General features: G+C 48.5%; 1 protein-coding gene and 1 long non-coding RNA gene across 2 annotated transcripts; both read right to left on the bottom strand.

Annotated features, from left to right (window-relative positions):
• Positions 1 to 7,342: 7,342 nt before the first annotated feature.
• Positions 7,343 to 11,666, bottom strand: CST3 (cystatin C). The gene is made up of 3 exons (XM_035005734.1): positions 11,307 to 11,666; positions 8,413 to 8,526; positions 7,343 to 7,692 (listed from the first exon to the last, which is right to left on the bottom strand). The coding sequence occupies exons 1-3, from the start codon at positions 11,556 to 11,558 to the stop codon at positions 7,609 to 7,611; spliced, it is 450 nt and encodes a 149-aa protein (XP_034861625.1). The 5' UTR covers positions 11,559 to 11,666; the 3' UTR covers positions 7,343 to 7,608.
• A 2,311-nt stretch (positions 11,667 to 13,977) lies between these two features.
• Positions 13,978 to 17,973, bottom strand: LOC118011066. Its single transcript, XR_004679406.1, has 3 exons — positions 17,704 to 17,973; positions 14,724 to 14,872; positions 13,978 to 14,313 (listed from the first exon to the last, which is right to left on the bottom strand). It is a non-coding gene; the product is annotated as an uncharacterized LOC118011066 (long non-coding RNA).
• Positions 17,974 to 18,856: the final 883 nt, after the last annotated feature.

The raw sequence follows: 18,856 nt of genomic DNA, 5'->3' as shown, positions 1-18,856 counted from the left end.
AAAGGCACAGGAAAATAATGCAAGTTCCTACAGGAGGATTTTTGTTTCCTAAGTCCAGATATTTTACAATGCCTACAAGCCTTTTGAGATGAATAGGGAGCTTTGTGATTCTTAAAAAGGATGGGTGGACTTTGAATTGCTTAGGTGAATGGGCCCTTTCCGCATTTCTGCTCTTGTAAAAACTCAATTTGTAATATAGGATAATTGTTTTAATTCCTCAAACACTTGGTTTGCAACCTGAATGCTATCAGGGGCTGAGCCAGTCATCCACTGGCTTTTTTATATCAATTTGCTTTTTTATATCAGGGAGACAATCTTCCACAAAAATGAGGATCAAAAAATTCCTGTGTTCTATATTTAGAGCCATTTGTCTTTGGAATGCTTGTCTTTCCCTCTGGGTACCTAGTTTCATTTAGCCTAGGGAAGAGGGCTGAAAAGAAATTTTCTATCTTAGCTTCCAATCTGGCCAACTTCTGACCACAGAACTACTTCAAAAAAATCCTTTCAAATATCTTGCCAGGTTTCATCTGGGACAAACAGTAAATATTCCTGGCAGTATTGAACAACCCCATGGTTATAAGAGATGTCCCCCAACAGGGTGCAAAAGATACCACCTTCCCAAGATTTAGAGCCCAAGTATAGCCAAAAGGAAGAAAGACTTACGTAATTTCCCTGAGAGTTGGCAACAGTTGGCAGGACCCTAGCTGCAAATAGAGTGCAGCTCACATTTCTGTCTGGCCATATTTTGGGGGCCTCCAACCTGATGGTGGACAAGCCAAATTCTCAGGACACAAAACAAAACAAACAGGAAGGTAATAGCTGTCCCTGAGAAAGAAAACAATTAATAACCAATGGACACATACAAACCATATTCACAAGAGTCTGAACTTGGAAATAAAAGGACAACATGAAATTTTGCCTTCCTCTCTGGACTAGATACTCGAGGCAGACATCCAGGAGAGTTGACTCTGGTAGGAATTCTTACCCTTGGCTGGCTTCTGCCAGTTTTCCCAGAAGGCCATCTGTAGGCTCTGGAGCAAGTGGGTTTAAAGTAAGGAGTGTAGCCCTGCTATCTACCAGAATTTGGCAAGGTTTTCGCTTAATTTTAACATTAGTTCCCCTTTGGCCATTTAAAGAAATAACTTGTAAGGCTTCACTGGAGAATCTCTTTAACTAGAGTCCCATCAACCCTGGGAGTGGTCCATTTGGAGGGCCCACCTTTGAGGATAGTTTTTCAGTTAATTGCAAATGAGACACTGATTTCTTGGCCAAAGTTTTGATGATGGACACCTAGGAGGGTGTCACGGGGGAGGCTCAGGTATTTTTTTTTTTTTTTTTTTTTGGTTTCTGGCCTTTGAGCAGCTGCAGCTGGAAAACCCAACCTGACAGGCCCAAAGAAGGGGGACGACTGTTTCACATAACTAAGATGTCTAGAGGAAGGGCTGACATCTGGCACTGCTAGAGGCAGGGACTCATGTTTTCTGTCTCTCGACTCAGTTCTGATGCCCCCTGTAATTTGACTTTATTTTCAAACAGCTGCTCTGGACCTCCTGTCTTCTCCTCTTCATGCCCAGCAAAAAGAGAGAGTCTGCTATTCAAATAGTTGAAAGAAAATTCCACCATGAAGTCTCATGATCCACAGGTGGCCAGACTTGGGTCCATGCCATCTTTAAGCCAGTCACTAAGGCTGCTCTGACTGCTTTAGCGAAGATCACATTCTTCAAGTCATGGCCCAAAGGGTAGTGTCAACTTCCCTGGAAACTGATGGAGGGAGAGGGAAGGAGGATGCATCACCACCTGGATGGCCTTCTCTTTATTATCATAAGAAGGCCAGGCCGCCATTGGTTTGTGAGTCAGCACCAACCTCAGGGACTATTTGATGATGTTGCCTTCACGTGGACAGTGTGACCAGTGAGGAATGTACACAGCCTGTGGGGTAACAGTCCTCAGCACCATGTATCAGCTAATAGTCATTCAGGAAGGGTGGACATTTTTCTTAGTTTATTCCTCAGGGGCCTGGATTTGGGTAAAAGAAAAATAAATATTGCTCTTCATGATTAAAAGTACCTCACCAAAATATTGGATCCTGTTCACCAGGAAGCCCTATATTTTCTGAATACCTTCATGGCTGTGAGAAAATCTGGAAAGAGCTGAACTGTTCTACCCTACAGAGGGAGGGCTTGAACATGCTGAGAGATCTGGAGGCAAGGGATGGGTGGACAAATAGAAAATGCTAAGGGAAAGAGGAACCAGTGAGACAAATAAGGTCAGTGACTCAGTGCGGTGAAGGGCAAATGACAACCACCTCTGGAAGTGAGGCCAAGGGCATTGCCAAATCAGGGATGCCAGTGCTGGGGTAGAGGAAACCTGCTGAGCTGCTTGAAATCTGCACAAAAGTTCACTGACCTAACATATGCTTTGGGTGAAGGGCATTTTCATTTAGTTTTGTTTGGTTGTGTTTTATTTACTGGGAATCAAGGAGGGGGCTGGGCTGTACATCTGGGGAGATACTTGGCATCAAAAGCATGTTTAGATGCAGGTGTGACTCAGAGAACCCTCTACCTGCTGCCATTTGCAGGTGTTTTAGAAGCAACTGTACTTTGTCAGGCAATCAAATTGGGTTATATAGTTTAGTGATTCCTTGGGTAATATTACAAAATCCCAGTGCCCAGGCCATATGCCTGGATCAATTAAGTCAGAATTTCTCTGAGTGGTACCAGGCATCAGTATTTTTTAAAGCTCCCCAGGTGATTGCATGTGCAGTCACACCTGAGATTATGTATGCCCCTTATCTGGTCTCGAGGTGCTGGACACCCGGGCTGACATCCAAATGACCCCTGAGTGTATCTGACCCTGGGCTAAATAAACTTCAGGTACTGTGATCCTGAGGGGACCCACTGGGAGCCCCAGTGCCAAGGGTGAGGGAGCAGATGTAAGGTGGTCTGAAAAATCTCCTTATTTTGGCTCTCAGGTGAGGCACTGCTGCTCAATTTTATGTGTATTTGTTAGCACAATAGAGCATAATGAAAAGGAATGGGTAATTTTACTATTGTCTCCCAGTGCCTGTCTCTCTGGCTTGGGCCTGTAGGCTTGGGACAGGGTTGGCCTTCTCTGACTGCATCTTCTAAAGGGTCTTGTCACCTTGTCCAAGTTCACTCCTGTCCTTCTGCATCTGGTAGCAGTGATGGACCATAAAAACCCAGACCTCTAAGGATCTATAAATTATGAGCCACCAAGATACAATTACTTTATACTACTGGAGGACATAATAAAAGCATAAATACATTGCAAAATATATGACATACTAAAATGAAAAGCTCAAATATTAAATGTTGTCTTTTTTCCCCCCTAACCAGAATATACATTCAATATAGTTCTAGTTCAAAACACAGTAGTTCTACTTTTTGAGCTGGAAAAAAAATAATTTCATCAAGGAGAATAAATACAACATTCAGAAATGAAATTTAGAAAAGAATAACGGGAGTGGTTCTTACCTAAGTGATATTAAAACATTATATTTTAAAGGGAGTAGTTGGCACAGAAAAATAAACCCAGCTGGTTTTAAGACAGAAATATAGACACTGACAGGATGTTATAGGAATTCACTATACAGAAGGTGGCCTTTTGAAGTTCTTGGAAACCTCACAGAAAAAAAAAAATAAATAAATAAAGCTAATAATATCATTTGAAAAATGAAATTGAACTCTTATACCAAATAAAATTAAAAGCTATCAATATTCTGACTGGAATGAAAATATGTTTTTATGTGACAAACTGAACTGTTCAAAGGCTTTACAGATACGAACACATTAATTTCCATAACCCCATGAGGAGGGGACTCCTACCATCCCCTTGCTGCTAACAAGTGAGGCTCAGAGAGAAGGAGGAGCTCATGCAGGTCACACAGCAAGTGGCATTCTTCTCACCCAGGGCATCTGGCTCCAGGTGCCTGGGTTTCACCCCATTCAACATGCGTGTGTACACACACACACACACACACACACATGCACGCACGAGCGCACGCACACATACGCATTGGTATTTCCCAGACACTACTGCTGTGTGATAAATCACCTGAACAGTGGGAGGTGTGGTACAACAACCATTCTCTCTGCTCACGGCTTTGTGGACCCGGAATTTGGGAAGCAAACAGGTGAGCAGTTCTTGCTCGAGGGCTCTCCTGTGATTGCAGTCAGATGACAGGCAGGGTTGCAGTCACCTGAGAGCTCAGTCGGGCTGGATGTCCCTGGCGACCCATTCACTTGGCCAGCAGCTCAGCTGGGGCGTGCAAGCAGGTAGCTGCAGGGGGCATCTCCAGCACGAAGGTATTGGGGAGTCAGGCTCCTTACAGGGATGCTGGCGTCCCACAGGGCAAGTGTCCAGGAATGCTGGCAGAAGCCCTGGGATCTTCTGTGACCCTGCCTTGGAGGTACAAATTCACTTCCTCTGTCCTCTTCACTTGAAGCCTGCACAAACACACCTAGAGTGGTGGTTCACAACCCTCTTGGGAGCTTCCCTGGTGTAATCTGAGACAGCCCCTGCACTCAGAGGGCAGGGAGAAGCTGAGAAAGAACAGGTCCCTCCAGGTGGAGAGATGGCAGTTTTCATAAGCAAAGGGAACTCACATATGAGGCTTCTCTTAGGTGGCAGCAAGTTGAATGGACCCCTCACCCATCTGCCAAATCTTAAAAGTTTATAGAAGAGGCCCTAACTGAGGTCAGGCACATACACCATCCAGACGGTCTCCGCACCACATCACTATCTCCAGGCTATGTCCTTGGAGCAGTCTCAGGGAGCAGAAAAGGCCAGCGGAACCCACATTCCCAGGGCAGGGGAGGGGGTGAGGAGCCTCCAAGTGCCCAGGTCCAGCACACAGGTTAATCCTGGCACACCTTTTCGATGATGTTCCCCAACACAGAGTCAAGATGCAGCTCACAGACCCTACCTCTAAATGCAAGGAGTGCCAAAGATTACGGGGGCCATGTTTAAAGCACCACAATATGGAATCAAATGAAAAAATATCAAAGCCTAGTGAGTGTTTACTCAGAGTCAAGCACAATACTAAAGCTATTTATGTAATTTTACATAAATGATACTTACATTTAAAATAAATAAACCTAAAAATAAAATCATGCAGATAAAAGTTGCAGGAGCTGTGATTCCACCCCTGCACACACTGGTCTACATGACTTCAGGTCACAGGGCCTTCTTCGTCCCACCACTTCACACAGAGCCTCAGGGTTATAGCATCCGCAGGCCCACCATTGCCTTGGAGTACCCAGGGTGGCACCAACCTGAACGCCTGTGGTGTGGGCTGTGGGACACAAGGCTAGAGGTGGGAGGTGTGGAGAGCCTCAGATGAGCCAAGCTGTGTGTACAGCTCTCCCCCCCGCCCCCCACTTCCACAAGGAAAAGAGAATTGGAAGTGTGTCCACAAAGGGATGGCTTTACAGGAAATCAGCATTTCGTGGTGGTGCCTGCATGTGGGTTGTTTGTGTAAACCCAAGATTTTTCACTGCGGTAGGAAAGACCCTGCAGGGAGGCCTCAGCCCCAGGATACCACTTCTGTGCACTGTCTGCTCTGCCAGGGACCCCCTGCCCCCCACCAACACATCCCCAAGCCTGTGCACCCTCGCAGGGATGAGCCCCAGGCTCATACCGCGCCTCTCAAGGCCTGGAGGCCGTGCTTTGCCTCTCTGACCCCAACCCGTTCCGCTAAGTGTGGTGTCCATCAGGAAGAGACTGTCTAGCAACCACAGTGTTTATCTGGGGTCTTAACGATTGTAATCGAGGAGACACGGAGGCCACTAAAATCCACAGTGTGCTCCACACGTGGAGCTGCGAGTAAGGGTTTTGGAGGCAAACCCCACAAGGCTTCATAACTTGTTTTGAAAGAATGATTGGTGCTGGCAGAGTTCACACTTACTGTCTCATACATGATTGGCTATTTGGCAAACAGGTGTTACAGTATCTCTTCTTAGGTCCGAAGTGGAAGGCTGTGTTCCAGGTGGTCCAGCTGCATGCAATTGACAAATGTTCAGAGAATTGAAATAGAAGACAGTGGTGAAGAGGCCCTACTTCCTCCATGTCCCGTGGACTATTTTGAATGACTTTCTTAGCAATTGTGCATCTTCTTTCATAATGGTGAACACGAGATGAGACAAGGCACACAATCTTGTTGGGGCCCAGCTAGTCATCTGGAGGAGGCACGCAGGATGGGCCCCCATCCCACCCCTTCCCAGCATTGTGCTGGGCTCCACCTTTGCTGGGCGCAGCAGCGGTTCCTGGAGTGCCGGGACTCGGGGCCATCTGGAGGTGTTCCCTTTGTCATTTCACCTTCTGCGTTCAGGGCAGCAGGTCACAGGACTTCATCCATGCTGCTCTGCATGTGGCAGGGGGGTACATGGCCCCAGCACTACCAGCGCCGTGAGAGGGCTTCACCCCCCCTGCAGTGAATGGCTAATATAAGGGCAGCACAGGGGGCAGGGTGTGTGTTCAGTTCTCTTTTGTTTAGGACTCGATCTTTCCTATTGGGGTTCTGAGGTATCCACTCGTCTACAGAATGATGGTGAACGAAGGGGAACATTCCTTATTAATTCCAAAGTCTTCAGAATAAGAAGCAAGCCCACTGTTTATGGTTTCAATTCTACATCCCTTACAGGAAGCTCTACACAAGGACTGATTTTAAAATGGGACCCTGGAAAATAAGCAGAGTGCAAACCCGTAAAACCCTTTAGAAACCACCAATCTGAAGGTGTTGTTGTCAGTCTTATTTCACTTCTGATTCTGACTGGCTTGACCTTCTGATGGGTATTTCTCCAATAGTTACATATACACCCATACACTTTGTCTTTGTCACCTGCAGGCACCTGCAGTCTCTTGTGGAAAGAAATAGACATAAATCATTATTTATTTAGTCTCTGAAGAACTTGAGCAGTGAAAATCAGCCCAGGAGTGTGATCTCAGCACACATGGCTGAAATCTGACCTGGCAGAGCCCTGCTTAGGGTGGCCCTGGGCTATGGGTTCCATCTGACCCCTCCCTCCCGTCCAGCCTGCTCACCATCTGACTTCTTTTCAAACACAGCAGTCAAGTCTTTAGGATCAGCAGCCTAGGTCCCCTCCTCTCCCCTGTGTGACCACCAGGAGCCACCAAGGCTGGAGGCCTCGGTTCCCAGCCTGCTCCTAACTCAATCATCCCAAAAGTGGCAGCATGCACCCCTGACTTCCCCACGAGGAACCTGTCAGCTTTCTGCTCCTTGTCTGCCCTCTAAAGCCAGTGGGACCAGGAGCTGCCCAAACCTTTCTGTATATATTCCCAAGACAGTAAATAACTCAAGAGGTAGCTGAGGTTACTTTTTATTGATTAAGATAGAGCAGAACACATGTACTACATACTGGTGCATTTGGAAAGCAATTAAAAGAAACGAGTTCCAGTTACTTAGCTGTTCAAAAAAAGTCCCAGAACCCTTCTCTATTTGTCTCTTGGGACTACCATACTGAGGGGGCATCACTTGGGCAAACCCAACCTTCTAAAGCTTAGGGGCTCTACAAGGGGGTGTGGGGGTAGGAGAAAGGGGTAGAGTGGCCCAGCCTGTCACAGCATCCTCTATGCATCCTGGCAGCTGGACTTCACCAAGGAGGTCTTGCCCAGCCAGGGGACAGTGTATATCCGGAAAGAGCAGAGCGTTTTCTGTGAAAGGGAAGGGAGAGGGAGAGTTAGGGTTCCAGTGAAAAAGGAACATGCCCAGCCTCAAGATGTCAGAAGTGTGGGTGAGGAAGGGTGGTGATGGGATTCTCAACCCCCATCCTGCTGAAGCCTAGAACACTAAGCAGGGGTTGGCAGTGACCTCTCAGTCACCCCACCCACCCCTTAAGTCCAAGACATGATTCCACAAGCTCATGCCCCCTGCACATCCCTGTGCAGCCTGTGCAAGATCACAGAGCCCCTGAGGGACAGGGTGCTGCCCCCAAGTCCCCTGCACCTCCAATGGGCCAGCACTAAGACAGGTGCAGAGCGAAGGATCGAGGGACTAGGATCAGAGTTTAAGAAACACCCAAAGACTCAGGGAATGGGGTAGCTATGGGGGGAGTGTGCCCCCCCCCAGAGGCCTCCCCGATGAGAGAGAGACTAGTATTTGGTGAGGACAGGACCAGAGGATTTGGGCTGCTTACAGGCCTCTAATTCCCTCTAATCTGTTCAGGTGGCTGAGGCTGGGATTAAGGGGTCATCTCTCTCCCCAGCAAACACCTTATTCCACAGGCAACAACCCAACAGCACAAAGTGCCCCAATTCACCAGCTAAAACCCACTTATAAACTCAAACTAGTCATGTGCACACACACACGTCCCCCCCCCCACAAACACCCTGACACGTGCACACCCACACACAATGCACCCCACAGGCACATACCCTCATCAGGTGTGGCTGGTCATGAAAGGGACAGCTGTCCAAGTTGGGCTGGGACTTGGTACATCTGGTTCGTCCGATCTCCACCTCCAAGTAGTAGTTCATCCCAGCCACGACCTGCACATGTCAAGAACAGGATTTGTTTACAACACCTGCCAATCTCACACACACAGGTACCTTCCTGCTATTGGGTCCTCACGCCAGCATTCACTGCTGCCAAAGCAGGTACCCCAGAAAACCAAAGCCACCTTCTGAGGGCTGGTCCAGCAGCTGTGCCCAGACCCTCCTTGTAACTTGTTCACTGAGGGGCTCGAAGGTCTCAGGCAGCCTGGGAGGAGGAGAAGCAGGAAGACGGAAGGTGGAAGCCAGGGACCAAAATCCTGTTAACTGGGTTTAGGAGGGAAGCCAGCATGGTTGTAGGCTAATAAACTCCTTCAGTGCCAGGAAGCAGGGCAGGGTCTGAGCACACAGCTGGGGCTCTGTGCTGGAGCAAACAGAGTGGGTCTGGTTCAGGAAGACAGTCATGAGATGGGTACACTTAAGCTAAATTCCAATTAATAGGGTCAACCCTATAGATCGTTATATTTCCGCAGTGTAACAAAGGTTTATTTATTCCCTCATTTCCCAGTAGGAAATGAGAAGCCTCTCTTTCTCATGTGCGCGTGCATGCGCACACACACACACACACACACACACATTTTAGGCCAGTAAAACACTGCCCCTGGAATGCCTACCTTTTAAGTGTGATTTTTTTTTTTAAAGATTATTTATTTATTTATTTGAAAGAGAGAGAGAGAGAGCGCGCACAAGCTGCAGGCAGAAGCAGAGGGAGAGGGAGAAGCAGGCTCCCCACCAAGCAGGGAGTCTGACGTGGGGCTTGATCCCAGGACCCTGGGATCAGGACCTGAGCTGAAGGCAGATGCTTAACTGACTGATGGGAGTATTTCTGAAGTGTGTCACACACCTGCTTGTCTTTTACATTTGAGATTATAGGATAGGAGCATACCTTGTCCTCACAGAGGGCATCCTTAGAAAGAAACTTGGGATGAGGACCGGGTACCAGGCTCTGCATCTTACCTGGTGGAACCACAAGCAGGTCCCAGGATCCCTCTGCTGTCACTTTCCCCAATGAGTTGTGATGCCAAGCCAGTGTCACAGTGGAGAGTAGCAGGCTGGGGGGAACCAAGTGAGTATACATGTCCCATCCAAAGGACACAGTGCCAGTCACTGCTGTAGGGGGCGGAATGGTCTGTTCTGGGCCACCTTCTGAAGTTTCAAGAGAAGGCGGATGAGCCCTAAATGCTGGCATGCATTACAAGGTTTTTGTTGCTCTGAGGTTGTTCTGCTCTCCACTGGGCTCCAGGTCAGCTGGCCTAAATCCTAGCCACCCTTAGAGGATAATCCCAAAGCCCAGTGGCCTTTCCGGACACTCCCTCCAAGCCCTCTTCTGGACTCTGCTGACTCTGCTCCTTATCTGACCAGAACTCCAGGACAGGGCTGGCAGAAGCAGGGGTCAGGAGCAGTCCACTCAACAGCCCCCTGGGTGGTGGTGATGGTGGGGCCTTATCGGGGTGAACAGTGTGATGGCCCACATGAGAGGTTGTTCCCATGGACATGCCCTGTGGACTGAAGCAACACTCCAGGGGCCTTTCCACCAGCATGTCTGGACAGGTTTGAATTCCTATGCCAGACCCTCTGCTCTGAGGTGCACGGAGTACCACAAGCCAGCTCATCGACCCATCTGTGTTTGCTGACAGCCTCTCGGTGCTCAGGGAGCAGCCAGGGCCCCACCTCAGGGAGGATGTTTGGTGTGGGCCCCAAACTCCATTGCAGGATGAGGACATGGAGGCTGGGTTAGTTTGGCGGCACCTGTTGAGAGGAGGCTTGGAGGAGAACGGGCCTCTTCTGCATGACCCCAGTCATCTCGAGGAAACATGGGGAAACCCCAAACTGTGCCCCAGGGTGCACCAGGAGTGGCTGGATCCTTCAGAAATGTCAAGTTCATCGATGGAGAGGCTGCTCCAGAGTAAAGGAGGCTGCAGGACAGTGGCTGCAGCACATGGCCTGGCAGTCCTGGGCCATAAAGGACATGAGTGGGACAATCAGTGAGTGACATCTGAATAAGGTCTGTGGATTAGATAACTGTGTCAGTGTTGGTTCTGACTGCCAAAGTGTTATTGTGGGTATGTCAGAAAACACCCTTGTTTCTAGGGAATACACACTGAGGTGTTAACTCTCAAAAGACTCAGAAAACAAATGCATATATCCCCGTACACACACGTATGTGCCCAGTGGAAAGCAAAATGGCAAAACTTTAACATATAAGAAACCTAGGTGTAGAATCTACAAGGATTTTATGCACTTTTTGTTACTGCTTTGTAAGTCTGAAATTAAAAAAGTTACAAAAGTGCTTTAAAAAGTCATTTAGTGGCAGGGCCAGGAGGGCAGTCAGGTGTGGGGTCGTTTTTCCCTCGCCCGTGGTCATTTAGTTGACAGTTCACACTGAGCCTCCGTGTCCCATGAGGCTGAGGCACGGAGGTAAGGGAACTGGATGGGGCCCTGACCTCCACACCGCAGCCTCTGGCCAGGCTGGCGTTTGAAAACACAAATGAAGGCCATGGGGGTGACCCAGTGTGCCGGCTGGGTCCCGGGCACTCCCGGTGACAGGCATGCATAGGGCAGGCCGTGGGCGACCAGAGAGACCAGGGACACCGCCCGCTGAGAAGCAGGGAAGCGCGTCGGCAGGCCCCACCCAACCTCTAGGGGCTCGGAGACTGATCCCTCCAAGATGCTGGGCTGACCGGTAGGGGCCGGGCTAGGGACGTCAGGCGGCTACGCCCCGAGCTCAGGGCCGCCCCGCACCCACAGCCCGGCTCGCGGCCCCCGGGGGGACGCACCTGCTTGCGGGCGCGCACCACTCGCATTGCGCGGCTATGGTACGCGTCGTTGCTCGCCTTGTTGTACTCGCTGAGGGCGAAGTTCAGCGCCTGCTGCACGCCCTCCTCGTTGACGTCGGCGTCCAACACACCGCCCACCAATGTAGACTTGGGGGTTCTCCTGTTTGTCTCGGGACTCACGGCCAGGGCCAGGGCCAGGGTCAGGGCCAGGGCGGCCAGCAGGAGCAGCGGGGTGCGTCGGCGCCCGGCCATTGTACAGCTCAGAAAAGAGTGATCCAGCCGCGGCGAACAGCCCCGAGCGCCGCAGTCGTGCTTTTATTCCCCCAGCCCCGCCCTCGGGCCGCCCAGCCCACCCCGGCTCCGCCTCTTCGGCCCCCGCCTGCCCTTCCCCGGGCCCGGTGTCCGTCCCCCGCGGGAATCCTGCCCCTCCTCCCGGGTCCTGCCTCCGCTCTTTGTACTCCCCAGCCGAGCTCCTCCCTCCCGGTCCCAGCCCTCTATCATGAGTCGGGGCCCCAGCCCCCCTCTCCTGGCCTTATTTCCCCAGGTCAGGCTCTTTTCCCCTCCCCTAAGCTCCTCCCCTCTTCTCGGCGTCTCTCCTCCATCTAAGTCCCGCCCCTCCGCTGGATGCTATCCAGTCCACCGCTCCAAATCCCCTGGCCTTTCCCCGAGTCTGGCTCCTCCTCTCTAGTCCTGCTCAGGCGCTGGGTGGAGGGTTCCCAAGTTTAGCTCCCTGTGGTCTTGCAGAAGGTGTCACTCCTCCCAGGGCCTGCAGTGCCTGTAACCCCCAACCCTGCCTCCTGTGAAAGGGGAAATAGCGCTCAGGACTTCCTGGGGGTTGAGCATTGATTGGGTCTAAGTCTAGGAATCCCCAGAGGTCGATTTCAGAGGCTAAGGAAGACTCTGCGCTTTGTTTTAGAGAGCTCTTTCGCAAAACATAAATGATTTAACGTTTATTTGGGAAAAGGTCATCGGGTTCTCTTTTTCACAACTCATTTATTTATTCAACCAACAAACCTTTCTGGGACTTCTACCTGGCCACGAGGTCTCCAGCCTGTACATGAAGCATGGGTTAGTGAGCCTTGGACTTGTCACAGGGCAACTGCCCAATAGAGATGCAATGTGAACCATCTGTGACTTTGCATTTTCTAGTACATTAAAGTAAAAAGACATGGGTGAGAGTAAGTTTAACATTTTTTATTTAACCCGGTATATCCAAAATATTATTTCAACATACACAAGCAATTGTTTAATGAGATATTTTTACATCTTTCCTATGTGTGCTAAGTACTTGGAATCCTGTGTGTATGTTTTACACACAGAGCAGATGTCAATTCAGACCGGTCCCATTTCAAGCACCCCATGGCCGAGTGTAGCTGGTGGCTGTGATGTTGCACAGCCCAGGTTTAGGGTGTGTGTGTGGGGGGTGGGAATCAGTGATAAGTAATTACCATCAGGGAGTGCTCTGTTGGAAGTGAAATAGAGGGGGTTGATAGAGAAAGGTGCTACGGAACATGCTCAGGGAGACCTCCTGGAGAAGAGAGGCATTTCAGCTGAAACCTACAGGACAAGAGAGGTCTGCTGAGACCAGGGAGAGACACTGAGAAGCCATGGTAGCTGGGTACAGGGTGGGCTAACAGAGCCCCCAGCTCAGGACTGTGTAGGTCTGTGCTCCAATATGGCCACAGAAGGGAGTGGGCAAAGACTTTCTTAGTAATACAGAAAGAAGGAGATACACAGAGCAGGGCAAGAGAGGACTGCCCCTGGCCAGGTACTCCTACTCCTACTTCTACTACTACTACTTCTCCTTTCTTCTTCGCCTCTTCCTCCTTCTTCTCCTTCTTCTTCTTCTCCTTCTTCTTCCTTTCTTAAAAGATTTTATTTATTTATTTGAGAGAGAGAGCACAGAGGGAAAGTGAGAGGGAGAAGCAGACTCCCTGCCAAGCAGAGAGCCCAACACGGGGCTGGATCCCAGGACCCTGAGATCGTGACCAGAGCCGAAGGCAGATGCTTAACCAACTGAGCCACCCAGGCACCCCCTGGCCAGGTACTTCTGAGCAGGAGTGGCTATCTCCGGAGGGTGGGGATTGGTTCTCACTGTGGTTTCCCCACCCATTCGAGACAGCTGGAGCTCAGTCTTAGAAGGGTATGTCACACAGAGGGTAGGCTGAAATGTAAGGGATCCTCTTATCTTTAGTCATGGGGAAGGAAGTGCAGGGCACACAAATAGCCAGAGCATGATGGCAGATGTGAGTGTGGTGGAGGGTTGTGACTTGACACGTGCTGCTGTATGTCTGTTACACTGCCTATTTGTAATTCTCTGTTAGGACTCTGGCATGTACCACATCTCTAATCCTAACAGAGAGTGCTTACAGAAGCTACCAGTGCAACCTGCAGAATATCAGATAAGTGGAAGGCTGCCCTTCTGTCCCAGCTGTTTGAATGACCTTGGGCAAACGTAACAAATTTGGAGAGGTGGGCTTCTTTGTTAACAGTAGTGTCTGGGTGGCGCCTGGGTGGCTCGGTTGTTAAGCGTCTGCCTTCGGCTCAGGTCATGATCTCAGGGTCCTGGGATGGAGCCCCGAGTCGGGCTCCCTGCTCCACAGGAAGCCTGCTTCACCCTCTCCCACTCCCCCTGCTTGTGTTCCCTCTCTCGCTGTCTCTCTCTCTGTCAAATAAATAAATAAAATCTTAAAAAAAAAACAAACAAAAAAACAGTAGTGTCTGGGGCTCAGAACCCACGGAGATGAGCAGGCTGCAGTGGTGATGCTTCAACCTGGTTTTAAATGATGGAGCAGCCCTCATCTGTAGCCTCCAGCTTCAAGGATAAGCAGAGGCCTTGAGAGAAATAATGAACTCAAGACTGAGGCACGGGGCTTCCAGCACCCATGCACCATGGAGGAAAGAGCACATGTGTCCAAGAGGCGAGCATGTTTCCCTTCTGCCAGATGAAGAGAAAAACCCTGCTTCCACAAGGCTGCTCATGTGGCTGTTGATCCCATGATCCGAACTAGTAGAGAAAGAAATTAAGTGAGAGAGTGACAGAGGTTCTCTGTAATAAATAATAAGTGAATATTCAATAATGCTATAATAAATAAGTGACCAAGTGCATAAAACATTGCCTCAAGTAGCAAGTGGTCATATCAAGTTGATCAAGAATGGAGCTTCTGAACATTTGGGCTTCTAAAACTTGCAGTTAAAACTTGGTGTTAAGCATTTAGGGCTCTGATAGGGATTGATGCCCTGTCATTATGAAAATGTGATACTCACAGGTTAGCCTGTTGGCAGCACCTGTAGAAAGAGGCAAGAGAGTGTACAGGGGCCAGTATCTGTCTTGCATTTGCATAAGGGAATCTTTTGGAAGCTTTTGCCCAGGGTCCACCATGTAAACAGTCCCCATTGCCTTACATTACAAGTTACCTTTTAATTTCACAGCAGCACATGGGCCAGATTAGCTTTGGTGTCTGCAGCACCTCAGCCAAGGAGGTGGGGGCTGGGAGACGGCGTCCAGGGGCACAGGCTGGTGGCTTGTGCAGCTGGGTGCTCTCAAGTCTCTCTGGGCTTCAGCCCTGGCGGCAAGGAAATTAAGATGGATCTGAGTCAGATTGAGCAATCCCCTTGGCATTTCTGTGGTGTGGTCAGTTTCCTTTTTTAATCCCTGGTGTGGTTGTTGCTCTGCCTTTCCTCTCAGTGTTTGTGCAAACTTTGTGAGAGTCTTGTTAGGTCAGTGTAGCAAGAATTACATGTCCCCACCCCCCACCTCCCACCTTGGCTGTAAATCCCCATTTGTCCTTGCTGTCTTCAGAGCTCGGTCTTTCTCTCCTGTTTGGATAATCTTGACTCCTATTGCAATAGTATTGAATAAAGTCTCCCTTAACATTTTAACAAGTGTCAGAATAATATATTTTTAACACTGGGAGCCAGCCACGCCAGTTCTCTGTGCTACCACTGGTTTGCCTGGAATGTAGTGAATACTGTTGCCAAGTAGGATTCAGGGGGCCTGGAGGGGAGTAAGAAAAGGAAGGGGAGTTGGGGATGAGCAGATGGGGATGGTAGACGGAGAGGGAGGGGCCCAAGGTGAGGTTGGGATGGGGAGGGGGGATACATTGTATTGTGAACATGTTCAAACGTGCAACAAAGTTGGAAGAATTTCATAACAAACATCGATATTCCCACCACCTGGATTCTAGCATTAATATTGTACTTTACTTATTTATCACATGTCTACCTACCTGTCCATTCTCTATTCATCTATCAACCCATCTTGTTTTCATGCATTTCAAAATAAGTTAAAGACATCAGTATATCTTTTTTTTTCAATTTATTATTTTTTTTATTCTTATGTTAATCCCCATACATTACATCATTAGTTTTAGATGAAGTGTTCCATGATTCATTGTTTGTGCATAACATCCACTGCTCCATGCAGAATGTGCCCTCCTCAATACCCACCACCAGGCTAACCCATCCTCCCACCCCCCGCCCCTCTAGAACCCTGTTTGTTTTTCAGAGTCCATCGTCTCTCATGGTTCGTCTACCCCTCCGATTTCCCCCGCTTCATTCTTCCCCTCTCGCTACCTTCTTCTTCTTCTTCTTTTTTTTTTCTTAACATATATTGCATTATTTGTTTCAGAGGTACAGATCTGAGATTCAACAGTCTTGCACAATTCACAGCGCTTACCAGAGTACATACCCTCCCCAGTGTCTATCACCCAGTCACCCCATCCCTCCCACCCCACCCCCCACTCCAACAACACTCAGTTTGTTTCCTGCGATTAAGAATTCCTCATATCAGTGAGATCATATGATACAAAGACATCAGTATATCTTACCTCTAAACACTTAAGCATGCATAACATGAACTAGAGGTCAACATTTAATTATAGGTTTTTCATTTGTTATAAAATTTACCTATAGTAAAATGCACAAATCTTAAATGTACATTTACTTAATTTTGATAAATGCGTAGCCCTGTATAACTCATCCCCTATCAGGTACAGAACATGACCATCACCCAGAAATTTCCCTCATTCCCCTTCCCAATTATTTTGGGCCCTTATCCCCAGAGACAATGCCTGCAGTGATTTTATTTTATTTTTTCACTATAGATTAGTTTTGTCTATTTTCAAAGTTCATATAAATGGAATTCTGTGTATTTAGACTTCTCTGGCTTTTTTTTTTTCCATTCATCTTGATGTTTTTGATAGTCATCTCTGTTGTTTAAGTTGTACACAGGCATACCTCTGAGATACTTCAGGTTTAGTTCCAGACCATCACAATAAAGCAAATACCAAAATAAGGTAAGTCAAATGACTTTTTCTTCTTTTTTTTTGGTTTCCCAGTGCATATAAAAGTTATGTTTGCACTATACTGTAGTCTATTAAGTGTGCAACAGGATGATGTCCACTTGTCAATTAAAATAGATATCCTATTCTGTTTAATTTGGGGAAACTTGCCTTTAAAAGTACTTCTTAAATGATCTTATCTAATTGGCACATCCCCCATAATGGCCATCGCATTTCTAGGTGGGAATTCTCCCGAGGGCCGGCAGCAGTTTGGTAGGACCCTGGCCCCAAATGGGATATCACTCACATTTCTGCCTGGCCCTATTTTGGGGCCTTAGCCTGATGGCCACCAAGCCAAGTTCCTCGAGACACAAAACGAGCTTAGTAAGATGTTGCCATTTTGCTAGATGCCTGTAACTTTGGGATTATCCTTCTTAGATAGAAAACAAGCAAGTGTGCTAAAACGTGGCTCATTTGACTCTTCAGAATTTAAGGGTGCCATTAGCTAAGCTTTGGGGTCCCTCGGAGCCAAACTAATACTGAAGTGATGGGCTACAGGGTTGGGATTGTGCATATCTTCCCGTTCCCTCACTGCACAGAAGTTTTCTTGAACAGGGTGACCTGGTGTCAATCTAAGCCGTTCTGAGAATCAGCTTATTCTATCCTGGGAGTCCTCCTGAGGGGGTGAGTGCTCTAGCAGCCTTTAAATGCTTCACGCATGCCCACCAATTTGATGGCATTTGGCTACTGAAACCCTCATTAGCAGTAGTCTCTATTTACACAAAACAAAAAACACATGCATTTTATTGTATCCGTGATAATCAACATATGTTACTGTATCATGGTCACAAGAAGGCCCTGTGTGCACCACCACCAAATCCCATGGAAATGTGCTGAAATTTTCGACCCAGGGAATTGTGGTCTGTAAACCTAAGGCCTGGGCTCTGGGCCAACCCTTCTGCCAGCCCAACTGGGCTGGAGGCAAACATGCCAGTTCAATAGTCTCCGGTCATAACCTTTGGCTGGTGCACGCTGACCCAACCTGTGAAGGAAAGCCAATTAGATCAGGAGCTCTAAGGCAAAACATGCAGAGCTCAGAACCAAGGGAAACTTACCTACTCCAAAGGTTTGTGGTACCAGGCCTGTGTTTCTCATTGTCCCCAAATGCCACCAGAAGTTCACTTCCATCCTGTCACCATCACCAAATCTGTTATATAACAAAAATTCATCCTAATAAATTTTAAAGATCTAATTGGCTTTATTAATCAGCTCATGAATCAGGCAGCATCCCATCTGGCAAGTAGAGGGGAACTCCAAAGGGCTATAGATGAGGAAAGGTTTTTAAAGGTAGAGAGGGAGAGGAAAAATGGGAATTATTAACAAAGAATCGGTTATTTTAGGCAAGGTCACCATCCTAAGGGGGGCCCAGGGGTCTATCAGTACATTTCCTCACGCTGACCAGGAAATTCCCCTGTGGACTGGTGAAAGGCTACATTTCTGGGGGGCTGAAACTGCAGGTTTAGGTTAGGTATTAAGCCACAGTTTGTTGACATGGGGCCTTGAGTCACACCGTTGTAGGCCTGTGTTTTTGTTTTTTTAACACAGGGAATTAAATCTCCTAAGCACCATGGTACTAATTTTAGGAAGAAACCCACATATTCACAGGATGGCCCTTCCTGCCAAAGATCCCTTGAACTCACTTCCCTATACAGCCCTCAGACACTCACCTGCCAAGGGGATTTGGGTCAGCACAGCCATGGGGCCAGAGTGAGCACTTCTGACTGATAAATTGTGGGTAATATTTGCCGAGCATTCAGCTTGTCAACAGAGAGGAGCAACACTCTGAGACAACGTTTGCCTCATGGCTGAAATTTCAGACTCTGCTCCCCACTCCCCCCTCCATCCACCGCGTGCCCCGAGAAGCTTGCACTTGGAGCCAAACCGTGATTTTCATAAGACCTGCAGCCAAGACTCAGTGAATGGTGCTTTTTGTACAAATAAAAATGTGTGGTAGCATGTGGGTGTGCATTGTTCTATCAGCAAGAATTATCTTGTTCGGGAACTTTAGCCAAGCTCTATGTGGCATTTGGGTCCAAGCAGTGACCTGCAGCCACCACTTCATCCCTGCTCCATGGACCCTGAGTTCACCTGCCTCTGCCACTCTCTTCCCACCACAACTCACGGGCTTGGTGGCATCCCAGACAGAACCTCTGAGTCCTCCAGGCATGAGCTTAAAAGAAACTCTGCAGCCAAAGTCCCTGGCATCCT

This window comes from Mirounga leonina, unplaced genomic scaffold (assembly GCF_011800145.1).
Source record: "Mirounga leonina isolate KUSES-001 unplaced genomic scaffold, KU_Mleo_1.0 Mir_150, whole genome shotgun sequence".
Taxonomy (NCBI): domain Eukaryota; kingdom Metazoa; phylum Chordata; class Mammalia; order Carnivora; family Phocidae; genus Mirounga; species Mirounga leonina.
Note: the sequence above shows the minus strand (reverse complement) of the source record. Positions and strands in the feature narration are given on the sequence as shown.